The sequence below is a fragment of the Chlorocebus sabaeus genome, chromosome 21 (genome assembly GCF_047675955.1).
Source record: "Chlorocebus sabaeus isolate Y175 chromosome 21, mChlSab1.0.hap1, whole genome shotgun sequence".
Taxonomy (NCBI): Eukaryota; Metazoa; Chordata; class Mammalia; order Primates; family Cercopithecidae; genus Chlorocebus; species Chlorocebus sabaeus.
The window spans coordinates 113,915,455-113,939,156 of record NC_132924.1 but is presented as its reverse complement, the minus strand read 5'-3'; the positions used below and the strand labels follow the sequence as shown (position 1 = coordinate 113,939,156).

Genomic DNA, 23,702 nt, shown 5'->3' with positions numbered 1-23,702 from the left:
TTCATTCCCTTCCCCCTTGTCCTCTTTTATCCTCTTTCTTTCTTTTCTTTTTTGGTTGACCCTGTTTAAATGGGATCTATCAAATATACCAAGTTTCAGTGAAAGTTACTTCCTTGTGTTAAAAGTCATGACTTTCTCTTTTATTTATATACTTAATAACTTTATTATGTATACTTGAATTTTGTTTTAGTGCAGAATCATTTTGTAATCTTTCTGAAGGTGTTTTAAAGTGGCAGTTAATTCCAACATTTGTAATACCAACAATGCAGATAACTTAGTTGAATGGCAACAGCATGAATAGCCTTGATTAAGTTGTACATGTGCAGACAGCTACTGTGTATATCATCCCTGCCATCTGGACAACAGCGATTTTTTTTTCTTCTTTCTTTCTTTTTTTGTTTGAGACAGAGTCTCACTCTGCTGCCCAGACTGGAGTGCAGTGGCATGATTTTGGCTCACTGCAACCTCTGTCTTCCAGGTATAAGCGATTCTCATGCCTCAGCCTCCTAAGTAGCTGGAATTACAGGTACCCGCCACCATGCCTGACTAAATTTTGTATTTTTAATAGAGATAGGATTTTGCCATGTTGGCCAGGTAGGTCTTGAACTCCTGACCTCAAGTGATCTGCCTGCCTTGGCCTCCCAAAGTGATGGGATTGCAGGCATGAGTCACCGCGCCTGGCCAGAAAACAGTGATTTTTTTAAGATGTCATCAATTGTATGGTAGAATCTGAATTCAAAGATGTTAAGAACAGGATGGGGGGAAGGTGTCTCTTAGAACATATGAAAGACATGTTATTTCTGTCAACTTCCAAACTTTTATCTTCAGCCACATCTTTTACTTGATTCCAGATTTGTATATCCAGCTCCTGTTTTACATTTCCACTCTGATTGTTTAATCCATCTCCCAGGATATTTAAAATATAATTTTTAATTCTGCATCCTGTGCCTTGTCCTCTTAACCTCAGTGATCCTTCTTCATTCTTTTTGATTTTTGGCTCTTACATCCTTTGACTTAGGTTATAAACTGTAGAGTCAAGGATGACTCCCTTTTATGATACCTCAGATCTGTTTACCAGCAAATCCTACTGACTGTACCTTTATAATATATTTAGCATCTGACACATCTTACCATCTCTTCCACTATCAGGCTGATAAAAGCCACCATCGTCTTTCAGTTGGCCATCATTTCCCATCTAGTTTCGTGGCATTTACACTATGGTTCATTTCCAGTATAGCAGCCAGAGTAATACTTTAAAAATATAATTGATCATATTGTTTCCTTTTTTTCAAAAGTAACTTCATTGAGATTGAGTTCACCTACCATACAAATCACTTATATAAAGTGTACAGTGCAGAAGTTTTAGTGTATTCAGTGTGCACAACAACCATCACCAAATTTAATTTTAGAATGTTTTCATTAGCCGTAAAAGAAACCCCACACCCATAGCCATTCTTCACCAATCCTTATATTCCCCCCATTTCTAGGCAATCTAATTTCTGTCTCTGTGGATTTTTCTATTGTGGACCATTTTATATACGTGGAATCATACACTGTGTGGTGTTTTGTGACTGCTTCTTTTACTTAGTGTGTTGTTTCCAAGGTTTGGTCATGTTACAGAATATATCAGCATTTTGTTTCTTTTTATTACCAAATAAAATTCCACTGAATGGATATGCGACATTTAATTTATTCATCAGCTGATGAGTGTTTGGACTGTTTTAACTTTTTGGCTATTGTGAATAATGCTGCTATGAACATAACAGCATTGTTGTGTCTTCTCCTGTTGTGGACTACTGTTTCTCTAACAGAATGTATTAATTTTCTTTTGTATAAAAGCCACTCCAAAGCCTGGTGCTTAAAACAACCACTGCTTGGGTCAGTGAGCATGCTATATTCTGCACTGTGCTAACTTTAGCTGTGCTCATTCGTGTCTGTGACCAGTGGTGGTTTTAGGTAGATGGCTAGTCTAGGACGGTCTTGAGTGTACAACTTGGTTCTAGTAGACTAGTCCAGGCCTGTTCTCATAGAAAGGCACGGGTGAGAGAGTGAGCAAGTTCAATTGTATGAGAGGACAAGACTTGCATACTTGCATTTTAAGACTCTCTTTGGGTCATGTTTGCTAGTACTGCATTGCAGGATGTCACAAGAACAAGGAGAAGCCCAGGGGTCAGAGTGGAAAGGGGATTGCAGTGTTACGGGTAAAAGATGTGCCTACAAAGAAGCCATTAATTGGGGGTCATTAATGTGATGTCTGTTGCACATACCAATTGTGCTTCTACCTTAGTGCTTTTTGCATTTGTTTCCTTTCTGTTTGAACTAGTTTTCTCTTACATGCTTACATGCTAAACTTGTTTCACTTCCTTCCTAACTCTATTCATGTATCATCTTATCAATGAGACCTTCAAGTTTTACCATACTACAAAATGAATAGCCACCCAACCCCATCCTGCTCACAGTCTCTGTTTTTCTCTATAACTTTTTATGACCATCTGACATATTCTTTTTTTTTTTTTAGTGCTTATCTTCCCTCAACTGGAATGTATGCTGTATGAGGTTAGGGACTTGAATTACACTGTCTTCATTGCCTAGAACCCTGGCATTCATTAAATGTTTGTTGAATGAAGAAATGAATCTACATTGATCCACTTTTACCTAAATTTGAATTATCTAAAAGTTCTAACCTGGCTTCATGCCACGGCACGTATGAAGTGTCAGCTTCTCTTGATTAATCGAGTACCTAATGATGGAATATTTCTTCTTATGCAGACATAGGCTATGCAGTATATGAGCAATTCTACCACTTACTTAGCTGTCTGACTTGGGCCAAGTTTTTTTTAACCTCCCTGTTTCCTCATCTGTAAAATAGGGGTAATAATAGTCCCAGCCTCATGGAACCTGGCACAAGGTAGGCACTGTATAAGGTTGGTACAATGTGTATTGCATAATATTTTTTATCACCTACTTGTTATTGGAGTATATGGCACAGGGAAAATGGAATTGAAAGCTGGAACAATCTTGTATTATGGAGAAGTTGCAAAATCTTTGAAAACTCTTTTTTTCAGAAGGGACAAAACACATAAAACAAATGAAATAGGTGATTTTTTTTTTTTTTTTATTGAGTGCTTCATAACATTATATCCTTAAAACACTCTCTTATAAAGTGCTCTCTGAAAAATACTGTTCTTTATTTCAGAGTTTACTAAAAAGTACATAAAACTAGCAAGCATACATCTTAACTCTCTGAGAGTCTTATAAGTACCATCCTAGATGCATGGAGAGAAGATAATTCATTACTTACACTAGGTCATGCCTTAGGTCATTAAGACTTAAGTCTGTCATGGAACCCCAGTTGAGAAAGAACAAAAATATAACATCTTGACTAAGGTGGCTACTGCTTCTCTGATCTTAACTATTATTTCTCTAGCCTCAGGTGAGCCTTCTTGAATGTGATTTCATCAATCTCCTCTAAGCTTACCCAGAATATAGAATTTTTAATATTTTTTATAGCCAGCACTTATAAACTACCTGCTTCATGCTAGGTAGTATACTTAGGTGCTAGGAGTAAAACTGATCAAGGGGGGTAGGTTCCAAATTCACAGAGCTCACAGTCCTAACAGGCTGTCATGCCTCAGTTGTTTATTTGTGGCAATGTTTCCCACAGACTTTTAATTTTGGAATGATAGGATGTGGTGCTCTGGAATGGTGTCCCAGTGTTTTGGAGAACTGAGAGTAACTTGGGAAGGCAGGCTACAGTGAGAGAAAGTTATGACCAGGAGTTGTACCAAAATGCAGGAAACATGATATGTATGTTGTTACAGTACATAAAAATATTTACAGTTAAAAGTCCTGAACCTGTACTGCATCTATTGTTTCACATATTTCCCTTCAATTTAAATCCTGCTCCAAATCCTGAAATTCAGTTCAGTCTGTGTGACAGAAATTTGATCTGTTTCATTGAAAACCCATTTGAATAGTAATTGTGAGCAATTGTTGAATTTGTAAATGTTAAGTAAATTTAGTGGATGACTTTGTGGACAGTTTGACGTTATAGACAGTTATTCATGATACTGTTTTCTCTCCTCTCCCCTGCCATCCCTGAAACTTTAGGGTTTAATCTGCTCTTCATTAGCCAGAAAAGAAATGTTTGATCCTCTTACTCAGTTTTAGATTATTTTAGATGATTTCTAAGTTAAACTCTAAGTTAGAATAGTTTCTGCTTATTGATTTCATGAATATCACTTCTCTATTTCTATTTCTCACCTTCTACCAGGCCAAAGGAATTGTGGAACTATGATTAACAAACTCCTAAATCATCAGCCTTTTCCTTAAACCTTGAAAGGGTTCTGTCTATGTAGACACTTGTCTGGCTCCTGATTACAGTTTTACTATTCTCAAGTGAAACTGTTTCGTCACAACCCACATAATTCAGGGTCGAGATACTATTATGAAATGACTGTAAAAATTACTAGTACCTTTGACTCTCTAATTCTTCTCTGTTTTCATTATATGGGCCTGACAAAATGCCGACTACCTGCCTGCACTTAGGCAGTTGAATGTAGTGTTTTAAATGTATACCAGAATCCTCAACAGGGCATCATCAGTGTCTGGCAGTGCAGCTGCTGCTTCACTTTCCGAATTAAGAATGCATTTGCTGGCTCGGCACAGTGGCTTATGTGTGTAATCCCAGCACTTTGGGAGGCCAAGGCAGGTGGATCCCTTGAGGCCAGGAGTTCAAGACCAGGCTGGCCAACATGGTGAAACCCTGTTTCTACTAAAAATATAAAAATTAGCTGGGTGTGGTAGCACATGCCTGTAATTCCAGCTACTTGGGAGACTGAGGCAGGAGAATCGTTTGAGCCCAGGAAGCAAGAGTCTGCAGTGAGCCAAGATCGCACCACTACACTCTGACCTGGACAACAGAATGAGACTGTCTCGGGAAAAAAAAAAAAATGCATTTCCTCCACTCATTGCAAACCTCTCACAGCTCCCACTCCTATCTGTGGAATTCACTTCAAACTTTTACTGAGAAATTAAATGCAGCTCTTGTCATCTTTTCACCACCAATTCTACAGACTTGTCTGCATTGGTCCTCTTGTTCTTCCTTTCATTTGTTATCAAAGACCACTCCTGACAGTCTGATTTCTCTATTTGTGACTTAGATTTCATCTTTTCTGCATCTCTGTCTTCCGTATCATTTTTCTCCCCTCTATTGAATTCCCTTCAGCCACAAACATGCTCTATTATCTCCTAGCCCCAATACATCTGCAAATGTATGTAAATAGGAATGACCAAGTACGTACAGATACACAGTTCCTACCTTTCCTAATGTCTTCTATCCACTATTATATGTTCCTATTCTTATCTAATAAATTTTCTTCACTTAATATTTTTTCCTTCTACCTCAGAGTCTCTTTCTTTTCAGCCATTTTTGATTTCTCTTGTAAATGTTTATGACACCCAGAGCTGAGCCTTCTTAGCCTATACTCCCTTGTAGGTCTGCCTCCCAGTATGCTAGTGACACCCAAATATATCTTCAACCTCATCTCTCCACCAGGGTTCTACACTTGCATAGCCAGCTGCCTGCTTGATCATTTAGTCAGCCTCTCCTGTTGGTGACATAATACTTGATTTTTCTCCCTCATGGCATCACTGTCCACCCATTGCACACATCAACATTTCAGAATCAGCCTTAATTCTTAGTTTTTTCTCACTCCTCCTCCATGTCTAATCCAGTAGCCCTATCTCCACTGTTTCCCACCTTGCTCTAAGCAATCATCTCTTGCTTAACTATGGTTGCTTAACACAACCATAGTCTCAAGTAGTCTTCCTCCCTGCATTCATTCTTGGTCCACCGTAATCCATTCTCCACTAGAGTGATAATTAGATGTACTATAATATATACTGCTCTAGAGTTACATTGTCTAGAATTAAATCCTGACTCTATCATTTACTAGCTGAGTGGCCTTTAGCAATATATTTAACACTTGTGCCACAATATGCTTATCTATAAAATGGGATGGTATATTTATCTATTCCCTGATTGCTGTAAAGGAATACCTGAGGCTGGGTAATTTATAAAGAAAAGAGGTTTAATTGGCTTACGGTTTCACTGGCTGTACAGGAAGCATGATGCTGACATCTGCTCAGCTTCTGAGGAGGCCTCAGGAAACTTACAGTCATGACAGGAAGGCAAAGCAGGAGCAGGTGCGTCTTACATGGCAGGAGCAAGGGGTAGGGGAAGGTGTTAAACACTTTTAAACAATCAGATCTTTTGAGAACTCACTCATCAAAAGGACAGCATCAAGAGGATGGTGCTAAACCATTCATGAAGAATCCACCCCCATAATCTAGTCACCTCCCACCAGGCCCTACCTCCAACGTTGGGGATTATAGTTTGACATGAGATTGGGTGGGGACACAGATCCAAACCATATCAGAAGTAAATTGTTAGTAATTAAAATATAAATCAGATTATGTCACAGGTACCTGTTTTTGAAACTTTAGATTCTCATTGCTCTTAGAATAAAAATAAAACTCTATTTTCCATGGCTTTCAGGACCCTTCATAACCTGGCATCTTGCCTAATTTTTCTGATATCCATCTTGTTTCTACTCTCCCCTTGCTTACCAGATAGCCACAATCACTATCTTTAACTTTCTAGTTGGAAACATGGCTTTTTGTGGGGTATATTTCCTATTATTTTTTATTGTTTTTGGACCAACTTATTCACGTCAGTTTTGTGTTTGTTTTGTTATATATAAAAATAGTGCCTTAAAAAATCAGTTAATTTTTTTTTTTTTTTACCTGGTGAGTCATTTGTTTTATCTTTATAAATGCTGGGACGAGAGGCCTACTCTTTTTTTCCAATTTTGTGAGGGATTGGTAAAATTCCTAGAAGTTTAATTGATAGGTCAAAAGATAGAAGTGTTTTCAGATGGATGATTCCTATTGAAGTAAATTTTTTGAGAACTTAACATGTCCAAAAAGGTTTTCATTTGCCCTCATGCTTGCCTGGATGTAAAATTCCAGATTCATAGTCATTTTTGCCCAGACAGTGAAGACGTTATTCCACTATCTTTTAAAAAATAACAGTTTTATTGAGGCATAATTCATATATCATACTATGTGCAATTTAGTGGTTTTTAATATATTCACAGAGTTGTATAGCCATCGCCGCAGTCCATTGTAGAATATTATCACTCAAAAACGAAACCCCTGGATTTATTAGCAGTCATTCTCTGTTCCCACCAATTCACCCACTCCCGAACTTGAAGTTAACGAGTAATCTACTTTCCGTCTTCATTGTCTTTTAATGTTGCTGATGAAAACTCTGCTGCCAAATTAATTCTAGTTATACGAAGCTTTTAGAGTTTTGAAATTCTGGAATTTAATTATGTAAACTAGGATTTATGTAGAGTTTTGAAATTCTGGAATTTAATTATGTAAACTAGGATTTATGTAGATATTAGTCTTTTAACTCATCTGACTTAGCCTCACTGAGCCCTTTTACTCAGACCATTGGTGTTTTAACTCCAAATATTTTTAGCATTGTCTTTATTTCTTCTATTTTCTTCATTTAGAACTCTTATTAAATGTGTTTTGAACTTCCCAAGTGTATTCTTTATATCTCTTCAACTTTTTACTTGTATCACCCATTTTTTTCTCTCTCTCTTGTTCTCTCTTTTTTAACCTCTCTACCTTCTGGTACATTTCTTTGTATTACATATCACTACTATGATCTTTATCAATACTACTTCTGTTATTTACCCCTTCTCAAATGTTTTCTTAATAATAATATTTCAGTTTTCTCCTTGCCTGTTTATTCTGTTTGTTCATTGTGATCTTTTTCTTTCCTCCCATTGGATATTCATAGTGTCTCGTGATTCTTGTTTTTGAATAAGGACTAAATTGTTAGAAGAACTTTGCAGTTATATAGGTCTAGGATTCTTTTCTAAATGGGAAATGACTACAAGTGTTGTGTATTCACTGACTGGCTTTCCTCCAGGGTGCAGGGATTTTAAGAGGCAGACTTAAGGCCACCCCAGTTACAAAAGTAAGGACAGCTTTAGTATGTTTATTTCTGGAAGGAGCTAGCTAACTTACTTAGTATCCTCCTCCTTCAGTATCTTCCCTCTTTCCCTCTTTCTTCCCACTTTTCCTTTCTACTTCAAGTATATAGGAAAGTGTAGGGAATAATATAATAACTGTGTACCTATTAACTCAGTTTTGTTGAATTGTCTTATATATGCTTCAGATTTTTAGAAACCAAAAAATTATAGACACAGCTATAGCACCTTACAGGCTTACTTTGATACTTTTCCCTGCCCTTTCTGCCTTTTCAGAAGTAACCATTATCCTGAATTTACTGTTTATCGTGCCTATGCACATTTCAAATACTTTTGCTGTGGGTATATATCCACAAACAATCTAGAACATTGATGGCATGTTTTTGTGAACCCTGAAAGAACCAACCCTTTAATACAGATCCTGAGTGGCTAATAGTCCAAATTCAAAATAGAGCCATGCAGTCATTTGCAGACATGTAGAGATCACATGTGTACTCTGCATTCCTGGAATACCTACACACCCAGTAACTTTAGGACTTTCATAGCTGTCTGTTCCTATTTATGCCACCTGAAACACCAGCTACCAGAAAATACCATTTGGCCTTTTGGACCTAACAGATACACTGTGACCTGCCTCAGCCAATCAGAACTGAACAAGTTTGCACCCCTCATTTGTATAGTGGACCAGAGTGGAAACCTGACTGTGAACTTTCTCTGTAAATGACAACCCCTTTTCTTTGTTCTCTCAGAAGCTGCCTTTATTTTGTACCAAGGTACATCTCCACGGTTTGCAAACTGTTTGCTGGAATAAAGCCTGTTTCCTTTTTTAAAAAGAAAATATTTTTCTGTAGATTGTTGACATTTTAAAGTTGTATGTATCCTGAAACTTGCTTTTTCATCAATACTATGTTTTTGTGATGTATTCATGTGATAAATATAGTGCTAGCTTTTTGTTTTGACTTAATATGTGGTATTTTGTTACACAGACATACCGGTTTGCCATTTTTTCTCTCTTAGGGAATATTTGAGTTGGTTCTAGTTTTTTGCTATTACAAACATTGCTGCAGTGAAAATAGCTTGTACATATGTGAATGTAAGTAGCTACATGATAGGATATGCTTATCCTTAGCTTTACTCTAGATACTGCCAATTTACTCTCTAATATTTATATTATACCCCATGTAGAATATGGTAGTGTTTGTTGCTGCATGTACATGATTACCACTCTTTGTATTATTAGGCCCAATTTTTTTGCAATCTCACTGATTTTTCATATGTATGTATGTATTTTTTTGAGACAAGGTCTTGCTCTGTCACCCAAGTTGGAGTGCAGTAATTCATTCCGGTCTCATTGTAGCCTCAAACTTCTGGGCTCAGGCAATCCTCCCACCTCAGCCTCTCCGCCTCCTGGTAGCTGGGAGTACAGGCATGCAGTACCACATCCAACTAATTTTTAAAAATTTTTTCTAGAGATGCAGTCTTGCTATGTTGCACAGGCTGGTCTTGAACTCCTGGCCTCAAGCAATTCTCCCACTTTGCCCTTCCGAAGTGCTGGGGTTACAGGGATGAGCCATTGTACCAGGCCTGGTCTTTCATTGTATTTCTTTGATTACTAATGAGGTCATTTATTTTATGTGTTTATTAGATATTCTGAATTCCCTATAGTGAACTACCTATTCATAAGTATTTTGCCCATCTTCTTTTGGATTAGTTGACCTTTTCCAAAAGGATGGCCACTTACCCTGGCAATATTTATTATATAGTCCATTCTGTTCCCTACTAAATTATAATGCCAACGTGAACCGTATGCTGTGTAAATAAATACCTGTGCCTCTGTTTCTGAGCCCTCTCTTCTGTCCCTTTGGTCGTTCTGTCTGTATGCTAGTATCATTTCTCTGTAAGTCTTGTTTTCCTGGTAACACCAGTCTTACCCTCCTTATTATTCAGAATAGTCAAAGGCTACTACTATACAGTGCTTCCATAAAAATTTTAGAATCAGGCTGTGCACGGTGGCTCACACCTGTTATCCCAGCACTTTGGGAGGCTGAAGTGGGTGGATCACGAGGTCAAGAGATTGAGACCATCCTGGCCAACATGGTGAAATCCCGTCTGTATTAAAAATACAGAAAATTAGCTGGGCATGGTGGCGTGCACCTGTAGTCCCAGCTTCTTGGGAGGCTGAGGCAGGAGAATCACTTGAACCCAGGAGGCGGAGGTTGCAATAAACCAAGATCGTGTCACTGCACTCCAGCCTGGTGACGAAGCGAGACTCCATCTTAAAAAAAAAAAAAAAATTAGAATCAGTTTTTCAAGTTCCATGGAGGAAAAATTATTTTTGGAATTTTGTTTATTTCACTACACTGAATTTATTTGTGGAAAGTTGACATCATTGTAATATTGAAACTTCCCATAAAGGATATTTGTGTAGGTCTTGGTCAAGTGAAGGGGAACACATCTGCATGCACACATGCATGTCATTTGGTGTAATGTGAAATAAGGTTTAGTGGAGAAAAATAAAGTATTAAGGCACACACAATTCCCTAAGGTCTGTTGTCCCCATAAAGATGTGTGCGTTGACCAGACACAACTAGAACAATGTACTGTGTAAAGGGCTCCTATGTAATAATTGGAGCTTTGAGGTTGATGAAATGGCCTTATGAGGACGGGAAAGCCGTCGGTACTCTGTGGCTGATCAGCCTTTTCTTGCATTAAACAAACTCAGACCTGCTGAGCCAGCTTTTTGATAAGCTACCAAAACAGGGGTGGAAACCTCTAGAGTCAACTGAATCTGTTTCTCTTCTTAGTAGTCTTTTGTGCACCTGCACATTATTTTGTTGTTCCTGTCACAAAAGTCTTGGGAATCTTTTGTTAGATTTTTCTTCTAGATTCTTTATAGTGTTGCTATCATGAGAAGCATCTTTCTTTTTATTGACTCTGGCTAATGTGTTAGAATACCATGTAATTTTATGTCCTTGATTTTATATCCAACAAACCTTGCTAAACTCTTCCCTTAGCTTTTATAGTTAATAGGTATTAGCCCTCATGGTTTGTAGATTCTCTTGGATTTTTCTGTAGATAGCATGTTTCCTACAAGTAAGTTTTTTGTCTCTACATTTCTAATTCTTAGGCCTGTCTCTATATATATTTATATAAACACTTATATAAACACTACCTATACTACCAAGATTCAATGATTGTTAACATTTTACTGTATGTATATCTCCTAAGAAAAAGGAAATCATTTGACCAAAATATCATATCTAGGAAGATTAACAACTCCATCATCTTATATCTGATATGTGTTCAGATTTCCGTGGTTGTCCCAAGAATGTCTCTTACAGCTATCTTCCATCCCTAAACTAAGATCCACTTGTGCATGCACTGAATTATTTGTTGTCTTTTAGTAGTAGTTATCTTTTAGTCTTAAACTGGCCACCTACTGTCTTGTTCTCCCATGAAATGATTTATTAAAGAGTCCAGGACAGTTGTCTTAGAATGTGCCACATTTTGGATTAGTCCAATTGCCAACGCTTTGACTTTCAAAGAGAAGAAAAATGTCTTATAGAATATCCCACAATCTATATTTGATTATTTCATTGTAGTAGTTTTAGCATATTTCTCTATTCCCTGTATTTCTTCTAAACTAAAAGTTAAGTTTAAAGGCTTGATTAGATTCAGTTTAAATGTTTTGCATGTATACTTCATGGGTGATGTCTCATGTTGCATCACATCATGAGGCATATGTTGGTTTGTTCCACTATTAATGGTTCTAAGCCACTTGAAGGTATGTTTTCCCCTTCATCTTTAATATGTGGGAAAATACTTTGGCACTATGTAAGTATCCTGTTCTCAATCAGCTTTCCTCCTAATGATTTTAGCATCCTTTGATCCTTTTCTGAACCAATTATTTTATATTAGCTGGCATTCTTTTGTAAAGAAGCATTTCCCTATATCAAGTGGGAATAACTAATTTTTCCTAAAAAGGCAGGATACATGCATAATTTTTTTCATTTAAAGTTCAGTTTTCTAAGGGTGTAATAGTCATCTACAGTGTGAGCAAATGCTCTCCTACCCTTTTAATTGTTATGGAATTATGAAGTTTTTTTGTTTATTTGTTTGTTTTTGCATACCATCTGTTATGGTCAATTACAGTACTTATTTTTTATTTTTTATTTTTGCTGAAAATCTCCAAATTTGGTCAGTAGGAGTCCCTTCAACCTGGTATCTGGCACAAGATGTTCCTAGATCTCTCTTCTTGAATAATAATAGATAGGTTTTGAAATGCTGTAATGTGGGCCCTTTCCCCCATTCATGTAGTCATTGTTTTGTTACTTTTATGTAAATCTAATATGCTTATTTTGTTAAGACCTAATATGCTTATTAATAAACTTATTAAACCTAAATGCTTATTTAGGTTTGCTTTCATGTGTATTAGTCTCTAGATTCTCCATCTATGTTCATTTTCTATGGCTGCAATAATAAATAACAACAAACTTGGTCACTTACACCACCACAAATGTACTCTCTTACATTTCTGGAGGTCAGAAATCCAGAATGAGTGTTTTACTGGGCAAAAATCAAGGTATCAGCAAGACTTTGCTCTCTCTAGAGGGAATAAGGAAAAATCTGATTTCTTGCCTTTTCCTGCTTCTAGACCTGCACTCCTTGTATTTCTTGGCTCATGGCCACCTCCTCCATCTTCAAGGTCAGCAGTGTAGCATCTTCATATCTTTCTCTGCTGAGTTTTTATATCACCTAACCAACTATAATAAAATTCCCCTTTATTTCCCTCTTATAAGTATGCTTGTAGATTACATTTAGGGCTTACCCAGATTTCCAGAATAATCTCCCTGTTTCACAATACTTAATCATGTCTGCAAAGTTCCTTTTGCACATATGATAACATTTACAAGTTCTTCTGGGTCTTGGTATATGTTTAGTTATCTTGGTGGGGGAGCCACTATTTAGCCCTCTCATGCCGTTCTTTCTTTGATACTACTTCTTGATTCAGTTTCCTTTTTCTAGGTTGTTAGTTATTTTCTTCTTGCATCTTAACATCAGTTCATTGTCTTCTTGCTTCTTTTACTGATGTTGAGAAGTGTGCCACCAATCTAACTGGTCTTTTCTTTCCGGTTGACGTTAAGAACTGAATTTTTTTATTTTCACCTGTTTTGGAAAATTTATGGCCAGCTTCTGTTCAGATATCTCCCCTATTCCCTGTTTACCTCCCAGATTAACTCATTCTGTGCTTCATGTCTTTCATATTTTCCATCCATTTATCTCTGCCTTTTGGCTGATTTTCTGAGTCACCTTCTAGTTCTTTAATTCTCTCTTCAGCAGTAATCTGTTTTACATTACCTGAGGTTTTAATTTGGTGACTGTATGATTCAAAACTCAGGTCTTTATAGTTTCTTCATGCTTCCTTCTTATATGTGTTGTCTTTAAGCTTGCTGTTCTTCCAGAGTTATCTTAGTAGAAATTTACTTTTGTGTTTTGGTCTGCAGTTTATTAGCTTTGATTTCTTTGTCAAACTGATTATATTCATTTTCTATTTTTCAGGAATGTTCTGAATTTTTCCAACTAAATGGTTGATGGTTCTGGCCTCCTTGCTTTCAGTACTGTGATTCTTTCAACCATTTTCTTGAAATTTTGGGACCACTTCTGTCTCTTCCTTCCCTCCCTCTGTTCCTCCCCCTACTCTGTTCCTCCCCCAACCCCACCTTTCATAACAATTATTTGTTTCTTGGAATCTTTTAGGCTGGTCCTGTAGTTTTCCCCTTTGACCTATTAAGTATTATGTTACTGGATTCCTAATTAATTATTATTCTTGCTTTTAATATATATATTTTTATGTATACTGTTGTATATGTTTATATATCATATATATGAATTTAAGAGTTTGATGCCTTTCTTCACAGTTTGGATTATTTTATGTTTTGTTTGTTTGTTTGTTTAGAGATAGTCTTGCTCTGTCACCCAAGCTGGAGTATAGTGGCGTGATCTCAGCTCACTGCAACCTCCGCCTCCCAAGTTCAAGAGATTCTCCTGCCTCAGCCTTCCAAGTAGCTGGGAATACAGGCGCACACCCGCACCCAGCTAATTTTTGTACTTTTAGTAGAGAAAGGATTTTGTCTTGTTGGCCAGGCTGCTCTCGAACTCCTGGCCTCTGCCTCCCAAAGTGCTGGGATTATAGGCATGAGCCACTGCACCCGGCCTGTTTTTTTTGTTTTTTTTTTTGGTTTTTTTTTTTGTTTTTAATGTTATCTTTGTTGAGTTTTAACATCTAGGTTTTGCTAGCTTCTTAATTTAGAAGATATTCATGTATATAAGTATATATATATATAAAATCACCTATTACTAATTGTTATTTTAATTACATTTTCTTTAAGGGATGAGGGGAGCCAATGGCTGTAGGTATTTTTTTGTGCCATAACTCACTCCCCTTTATGTCCTTCCGTAGCAGTTTGTCTGCATTTATATTTTAACATGGGCATCTTCTAGGATTTTTTTTTTTTTTTAATTCTCAGCCTTTTTTTTTGGGAGAAGGAGTTTTGCCATTTGTAAAGTCACTAAAAATGATGAATTATTTACTAAGCTTGCTTGGCTATAATAGCTGTGGCCTACTGAAGAGATTAAAACAGGAGAGGAGATCTTTTAGTAACTTTCTTGAAGTTTTTAGTTTTGTTTTTAATTTTTTCATCTCCCTTTTAGGATTGTGGCAACAGATTTTCCTTTTTTTTCCAAGAAGATGTTTTAACTATGTACCTACTGTTAGCTTTTCAGTATCGTATTCTACTTTTTAATATATCTCTATTCTATAAGAGTCATCAAAGTTCTTTCTGTAACTCCTCTGGAGATTCTGAAAGACTTTTCTCTCCCTCCCAAACTCATTCTTTAAAATTCCAACAAGGGTCACTGTGACTTTTGTTTATTCTTCGGATATAAAATTACTCTTCTTTGGGGAGATAAAAAACCCGACTTCCAGACACTCATGGTCTGGCCTCACTATACCTAACCAATCTTACTTTCTTTTTCTTTTTTTTTCTTTCTTTCTTTTTTTTTTTAGACGGAGTCTTGCTCTTGTCACCCAGGCTGGAGTGCAGTGGCGTGATCTCGGCTCACTGCAACCTCTGCCTCCCGGGTTCCAGTGATTCTCCTGCCTCAGCCTCCTGGGTAGCTGGGATTACAGGTGCACGCCCCCATGCCTGACTAATTTTTGTATTTTTAGTAGAGACGGGGTTTCACCATGTTGGCCATCTGGTCTCGAACTCCTGACCTCAAGTGATCCACCCACCTTGACCTCCCAAAGTGCTGGGATTACAGGTGTGAGCCACCACTGCTGGCCCAATCTTATCATTTTTTTATATCTCAGCAAGAAAATTTTATTCTAATCAACTCATTCTCTTCATTTCTCATCTCTGATTATTTTCCCCCACTTTCTCTCTCCCATCCCTTGGGAGAAATAGTTCTTTATGCTAACTGCATATAAGTTTTTATTGAAAAAAAAAAGGGGGAGTGTGGGTAATATCATCCTGAATTTACTGGACCTAAGAAAGGATCACTGAACTAGGATGACTTGTTTTCTTTCTTACTCTTTTCTGAAACCAGCTTAAATCTTCAGCTTTAATTGAGTACCTATTATGACTAAGACACCAAAATAAGTCATGAGGGGACATAAAAAGAAAATGTTTCTGATCTTAAAGTAGCTAAAGACATGGAAAACATAATCAACTCTGTGTTATCAAATTATGACTTAGAAAACAGTTTTGTCCAGTTGACCAGTGAACACATCATAGAGGGATGCTCTAAGGAAAGATCCATCCTGGGCAATGTGGCAAAACCCCATCTCTACTAAAAATACAAAAATTAGCCAGGTGTGCTGGTGCGCACCTGTAGTCCCAATTACTTGGGAGTCTGGGGTGGAAGGATTGATGCCAGGGAGGCTGAGGCTGCAGTGAACCAAGATTGTGCCACTGCACTCCAGCCTGGGAGACAGAGACGCTGTTTTAAAAATAAATAAAGTATTCATTTGTTTTAAAACAAATATATGTTTGAGTGCTTATTGTATGCTAGGCACTGTTCTAGGCTCTGGGGATAAATCAGAAAAAATAAGACAAAAACCCATACTCTCCTGGACTTTATTCTTTTGGGGAGTGGGGAAGACACACACCACTAACAAAATAAACACATAAAATATATATAGTAAAGTAGTTGCATATTCTATGGAACAAAGAAAATTAACAAAGGGTATAACTGACTCTGTGCCTCTAAGGAATGGGAGGGATAGAGGCTTTCTAAATGAGAAGGTAAGAGAATGCTTCATTGATAAGGTGACACTGGGATAAAGAGATGAATTAACTTGATAAGATAGCAAACCTTATAGAAATCTTAGGGGAAGAGCATTCTAGGCAGAAGGAATAGTAAATTCACAAGTCCTACATTGGGAGTATACATGGCATGTTCAGTGAGGCCAAGTGTGATTGGAGAGGGATGAGTGACGGGAGAACAGTAAGAAATGAAGATAGACAAATAGCAGAGGGCCAGGTCATGGTTTTGGTGATTTTTATTGAGGAAGCCAGTGGAGGGTTTTGAGCAAGAGAATGACATGTGATCTGCAGTTATAGTTCTGTTTTTGAGATGGGGTTCACTCTGTTGCCTAGGTTGGGGTGATGCGATCACGGCTCATTGCAGCCTCAACTTCCCAGGCTCAAGCGATCCTCCCACCTCAGCCTCTGGGACCACAGGCACACACCACCACGTCTGGCTAATTTGTTTTGTTTTGTTTTGTTTTGTTTTGTTTTGTTTTGCTTTGTAGAGACAGGGTCCTACTATGTTGTGATCCTCCTGTCTCAGCCTCCCAAAGTGCTGGGATTGCAGGCATGAGCCACCATGCAGAGCCTGCAGTTATAGTTTTTGAAGAACAGCTACTGTCCCATTCTAGGCATGAAACAGGAGAGGCCATTTCAGAAACTGTTGTAATAAACTAAGAGAGAAATGAAGGTGGCTTAGACCAGGATGGTAGTGGTAGCGAAGGTGACTAATATCTACATATCTTTTGATCTGGAGATGGATTGAGATGGATTGTCAGATGTGAGAAAAGAGTCAAGGATGATGCTGAAGTTTTGGGTTTACTCAAAGAATGGAGCTTATCATTTTTGAGGTAAAGAGACTAGGAAAAACAAGTTTTGTGGGGGTGATGGGGGAGATCAGAAGTTAGTCTTTGAATATGTTAAGTTTGAAATGCTTTTATTAGGTATAATAGTAGACATATTCAGCAGGCAGTTAGGAATCTGGTGTTGAGAGGAAAAGATAGAGTTGGATTTTAAATTTTGGGCATCGTCAGTTCATAGTTGGCATATAAAGATACAAGATTGGATGAGATCACCTAGGGAGTAAGTGTAGCTTGATAAAAGAAGCCATCTAACACTTTTTGGAGATATGAGAAATTAGCAAAGGCATTGTGAAAGAAAATATTGAAATACCTGACTGGAAAAACAATTTGGAACCTCTGTCCTTGCTTCTCAGACTTTAATATGCATATGAATCATTTTGTTAAAGTTCCGTAGATCTGAGATGGAGCTTGAGCTTCGGCTGGGTTTTTTTGTTTTTTTGTTTTTGTTTTTTTTTTGGCAGGTTGTGGGGCGGCGGTAGAAACTGAATCTCACTCTGTTGCCCAGGCTGAAGTGTAGTGGTGCAGTCACGGCTCCCTGCAGCCTCAACCTCCTGGGCTCAGGTAATCCTCCCACATCAGCCTTCTGAGTAGCTGGGACTACAGGCTGGTACCACCATGCCCAGCTAGGGTTTTGCTATGTTGCCCAGGCTGGTTGTGAACTCCTGGGCTCAAGTGATCCGCCTGCCCCGGCCTCCCAAAGTGTTGGGATTACAGATGTGAGCCACTGTGCCAGGCCAGCTTCTGCTGTTCTCACAATCTTTCAGAAGATGCTGCTGCTTCTGGTCTATGGACCACACTTTGAGTAGCAAGACTTTATATGACAAGAGTCATGAAAAACAATTGAAAGACCTTAACATTTGTAGAAGAATAAAGATTAATATCCAGAATAAAGACTATCTATAAATGAATATGGAAAAAAACAACTCAATAGAATAAAAGGGAGTACAGTATAGGAAATTTTCCAAAATCTCAAATGGCCAGTAAGTATAAAAAATGCTCAACTTTGTAAGAAATACAAATTAAAACATGATTGCCTTTTCCCTTTCAGATTGGCAAAAGTTTAGAAGTGTGATTATGCTGGGTGTTGGTGAGATTGTGGGGAAAGGAGTGGACTTATACCCTGCAGATGGGGACTTGACTTGATACATTTCTTCTTTTGGAAGACCATTTGGCATATATATTAAATTTTAAAATAGGTATATCCTTCAATCCTGGAATCCTGTACCTAGATACCAAAAAATAAAACTTGCACCTTTACTCTGAAAAGCAGTTCAGAACTATTTTTTTTTTTTTTTTTTTTTTTTTTTTTTTTTTTTTTTTTTTTTTTGAGGCGGAGTGTAGCTCTGTCGCCCAGGCTGGAGTGCAGTGGCCGGATCTCAGCTCACTGCAAGCTCCGCCTCCCGGGTTCACGCCATTCTCCGGCCTCAGCCTCCCGAGTAGCTGGGACTACAGGCGCCCGCCACCTCGCCCGGCTGGTTTTTTGTATTTTTTAGTAGAGACGGGGTTTCACCGTGTGAACCAGGATGGTCTCGATCTCCTGACCTCGTGATCCGCCCGTCTCGGCCTCCCAAAGTGCTGGGATTACAGGCTTGAGCCACCGCGCCCGGCCCAGAACTATTTTTTGAAGTATTGTTTGATGTTGAGGAAATTGAATAATCTAAATGTCCGTTAGTAAGGAAATTATTAAATAAACCAAGAGATTTGGAACTCTTTTTTTTTTCATTTATTTCCCTGTACATTTAAAAATTGATATCTCACATTTTTTCATTATAACTTTGAATAGTTCAAAAGGCCATAATTTCTACTGTGTATTACTTTGAATAGTTTAAAAGGTCATAATTTCTGCTGTGCATTATATTTATGTTAAATGCATTTTTTGGACAAGCCTTTATGCTGCAGATTTAGATCATTCAACTTAGAAATAGAATCTGCCACATAACCTGATAGCCAGTTCTCACTATCAAACCAGACAAATTGGACTGTTTTTCTTTTTTATCAAGAAAGAAAAAAACCTGATGACTTATTTATCTTAAAACAAATATGCTAATATGTACCTTTTAATAACCACTAAACTTCTGGATTCTAGTCTGGCTGGCTGGATAGATGGGTAAGGCTTGGAGCCTTGCCAGAGATTTGTTTCATTGATAAAATATGGTCCTGCTCTTAATTTTTCCCCCTTTTCTCTCAAGGAATTTCCCCCTTTTAATTGTCTATTTGTTAGGTACTTTGGAATTTTTACATCTCAGAATGATGCATCTCAGTAGTATTTGAGGTGGAAAAGAACTTTGCCTTTTTTTTTATAAAGTGGAAAATAATTATTTTAAAAGAGGAAGTAGGGAAGGAGAACCAGTTCTTAAGCAGATCAATCAGGGAACATACAGATAAAACTTGAGGATCTGCAAATTCTCTTAAAATTGTCTATGCCCACCTAACCCCTGGATACCACTGAAGTTTAGAGACTGTTGAAATAAGCAGTGCAATGCTATGAAATGGATGCTATATAACCATTAGGGGGTAAAATATATGCATATTGATGTGGAGAGACTTCTGAGGCATTATTATTCTGTGAAAAAAGCAAGTGTTAAAAGTATTTTATGTATGGTATTTAATTATATTTGTACATTTCATATACATATGTCTTTATGTTTTTTCCATGAGTAAAGGGAAGACATGGTTTGGTTGCTCACCAAACCATAAACAGAACTTAACCTTTTTGAAAGGGGGCCTGAGAATGTGAGGAAGATGAAGAGAGATTTCGTGGTTTATTCTGAATATTCGTGTATTATTTGAATCTTTTATAGTTGAGAATACGTTGTATTACTAGTGTAGAAAAAAATTTAAAGAAGTTTAATAATAAAAGAAAAACCACTATATTAAATGATCTCGAAGCTCAAAATTTGAGGAACACTGGCAGTTACTGTGATGTAGTTGTCTACGTTAAAATATTTCTAATTCATATCCTAAGTGATTTTTATTTAAATTCTTTTAAAATATTTTTTAGGTGTGGAATATCAAACAAATGATTAAGTTGACACAGGAACATATAGAGGCCCTATTGGACAAATTTGGTGGGGAGCATAATCCACCATCAATATATCTGGAGGTAAGCTTTTGAGTATCATATCTGTAGTAATTTTGAAAAGAAAAAAATGAACTTGTAAAAACATTTGTACTGATAATCTTGATTATTTTGGGGGTGGGATTAGGAATAGATTTGGGAAGAGAGAATTAGCTTTGCCTGTATTATACTTCTTAATCTTGTTTTGTGTCACTTGTTATAATAAACATGTATTTTATAATTTAGAAAACATCAGAACTAAGGGGGAAGTCATATAAATTTCAAGGTATTACTCTGAATTAAATTTTTTTTTTTTTTTTTTTTTTTTGAGACAGAGTCTCGCTCTGTCGCCCAGGCTGGAGTGTAGTGGCACAGTCTCGGCTCACTGCAACCTCCACCTCCCAGCTTCAGGCGATTGTCCTGCCTCAGCTTCCTGAGCAGCTGGGACTACAGGTGCGCACTACCAGGCCCGCCTAATTTTTGTATTTTTAGTAGAGACGGGGTTTTACCATATTGGCCAGGCTGCTGTTGAACTCCTGACTTTGTGATCCACCCACCTCGGCCTCCCAAAGTGCTAGGATTACAGGTGTGAACCACTGTGCCCAGCCAATTTTTTTTTTTTTTTTTTTTTTTTTTTTTTTAAAGAGAAAGCACACAGTTTTGGAGCTCAGCAAACCAGTTACCATATTGGAAAATGGAGCAATTTTGTAAAATATTTTTTCCAGAATGAGTCTCCCCAAAATTGGTTTCTGCTTCCTTATAGGTAAAATTTATAATTTTTAAATAGCTCAACATTGTTTAGGTTTACTGTTTAATAGTGCCTTGAGGTTTGTGTCAAGCCTTGAGCATAATTGTAAATTTATATTCATTAATCCTATGAGTTAGTAGGTGCTGTTGTAATCACAGATGAGCTTTATTAGCATTAGTTTTCTTATGTAGTCAGACTCCACAGCCAACAAGGTGTTACAGAATCTAGGTGGTAAGGCTCTAGAGCCCATACTGCTCACCACTACCCTACACCCCCTTTGTCTATAAAAGCTGGCTCAGCTATCATCACTAGTGATGCAAGGAGATGGAGAACTCTAAATTAGAAATGATCAGGTTGCCATTTGACTCCAAATACCAGAGGTTTTTAAGCACAGATTGAAAGACTTCTAAACTAAATTTCTAACTTAGTTATTTAATTACTTTTTGAAGGGCAAGTTAAGTCTTAAGTATTTTATGAGAAAGTAAGTTTATATTTCTAAAGTAAACTTGGAAGTTGGGAAATAACAGCTAATATGCTGTTTTTTTCTCCTCCTCTTCATATGGCTTATCCCAGATCACACTCCTAGTTAATATCAAAGCTAGGACTAGAATTCTTATTTCTCATTACCAATTAGTGTACTTCCTAATATCCTGTGCTGTCTTCTATACATATATTATTAGGAGGCTGATCAAAGGTGTCATAAGGAAGCAAGTACTCCTAATGAGAATGGCAATTTTTTATTAACCAGAATTAGACAATATAACCAGCAAATTTTCTTCCAACCATTTCTGTGTCTTGGAGACTTTGAACCCATGCTGAGATGTAATTCATTTGCATCAATAACTAGGTCCCACTATATCAGTGAGTCACCGCCCCCTCCTCACATATCTCTTCAGGCTTTTTACTATTTGAAGACTGATCACTAACAACAACAAACCTTAGAGCTTCTTATTCTGTGCCCAGTACTGTGTTAAATGCATTTTATTACTTAATTCATTTTTTATAGTTACTTTGAGCAGGATACTAGGTACTAGATATTTTTGTTATTCCCATTTTACAAGTGAAAAAACAGAGAGAGGTTGAGTAACTTGATTCAGGTGACACTGCTAGTTAGGGGAAGAAGGCAGATGTAAGTCAGAAATCTGTGCTCTCGATCTCTATCTTATTCTACCTTTATCTTGACGTTGTCCCGTCTTCCCCCACCCTCACCTCCCAGACAGCTTTTCTTATTTGGGCTAAATATTTGTATTCCCTTCAGCCATAGCCATTCTTTGTAACATAATTTATGGACCTTTTATTAGATATAGTCTTTTCGGTTGGTTCTTTTAGAATTAGACACACAAAATTGAACTACTTATTAAAATTAAATATGACTAGGACAACATACATCAGAGCATAACTCACAGGTTATATTATTAGCTTGTGGTAAAATAGATTTTTATTCTTGGGGACTTGTGCTATATAGTGTGTGTGTATTATGTGTATGTAGTATGCAAATGTATGCATATATGCGCGTACATACACACACACTGAAGTCGGCAGTATAATATAATGATTACGATGAGCCATGGAGTCATACAGACTCCCATGTTTGAATCCCAACTGTGGCTTAGTTTCTGTACTCAAGATATCCAGCCTTCTTATATCCCACCTCATTAGTAAAGTGGGAATAATATTACACCTTGGGTAATTTAAGGATTAATTGAGTTTATAATTATGAAATAACGTAATTCCTGATACAAATATTAAGAATTCTATAAATAGTTGATTCATCTTGTACTGTTCTAGGCCTTGGGGAATAGCAATTTTCTTTCTTTTTTTCCCCCCCGCCGAGATGGAGTCTCACTGTCTCCCAGGCTGGAGTGCAGTGGCACGATCTCAGCTCACTGCAACCTCCACCTCCTAGGTTCAAGCAATTTTCCTACCTCAGCCTCCCAAATAGCTGGGATTACAGGCATGCACCACCATACCCAGCTAATTTTTGTGTTTTTAATAGAGATGGGATTTCATCATGTTGGCCAGTCTGGTCTCAAACTCCTGACCTCAGGTGATCTGCCCGCCTTGGCCTCTCACAGTGCTGGGATTACAGGCGTGAGCCACCGCGCCTGGCCGGGAATAGCAATTTTTTAAAAAATGGCCAACAATCTCCACCTTTTTAAGCTTGTGTTTTATTGAGGGGAGGGAGATATAGACAATGAACATATAAATGATTTTTAGAACATTGCACTTATCACCATTTTAATTTTTTTATTTTTTGTTGAGATGGAGTCCTTTTGCCCAGGCTGGAGTGCAGTAGCACAATTTCAGCTCACTGAGCCTTCTGTCCTGGGTTCAAGCGATTCTCCTGCCTCAGCCTCCTAAGTAGCTGGGATTACAAGTGTGCGCCATGACTCCTGACTAATTTTTGTATTTTTAGTGGAGACAGGTTTTGGCATGTTGGTCAGACTTGTCTCAAACTCCCGAACTGAAGTCATACACCTGCCTCAGCCTCCCTAAGTGCTAGGATTACAGGCGTGAGCCACTGTGCCTGGCCATCACTATTTCATATACTATGAATGGACTCTCACCAGCCCAAGAGAAAAGACCTGTACATACTGATATTTGAAGGCCCATCAGTGAAGAGCCAGATCTACTCATTACTCACTGAGACTCACC

The 23,702-nt window shown here is 37.6% G+C and overlaps 1 protein-coding gene across 9 annotated transcripts in view; it reads left to right on the top strand.

Moving 5' to 3' along the window:
- The window catches only part of BRAF (B-Raf proto-oncogene, serine/threonine kinase), a 200,563-nt gene that overhangs the window by 56,561 nt on the left and 120,300 nt on the right, over positions 1-23,702 (top strand). For 7 of the 9 annotated variants that reach the window (XM_007983167.3, XM_007983165.3, XM_073009407.1 and 4 more), the window contains exon 2: positions 20,243-20,344. The exons of the other annotated variants lie outside the window; for them this stretch is intronic. In XM_007983167.3, the coding sequence (XP_007981358.1) occupies positions 20,243-20,344 (102 nt within the window). The remainder of the gene's footprint in view (positions 1-20,242; positions 20,345-23,702) is intronic. 9 annotated transcript variants of the gene reach the window in all.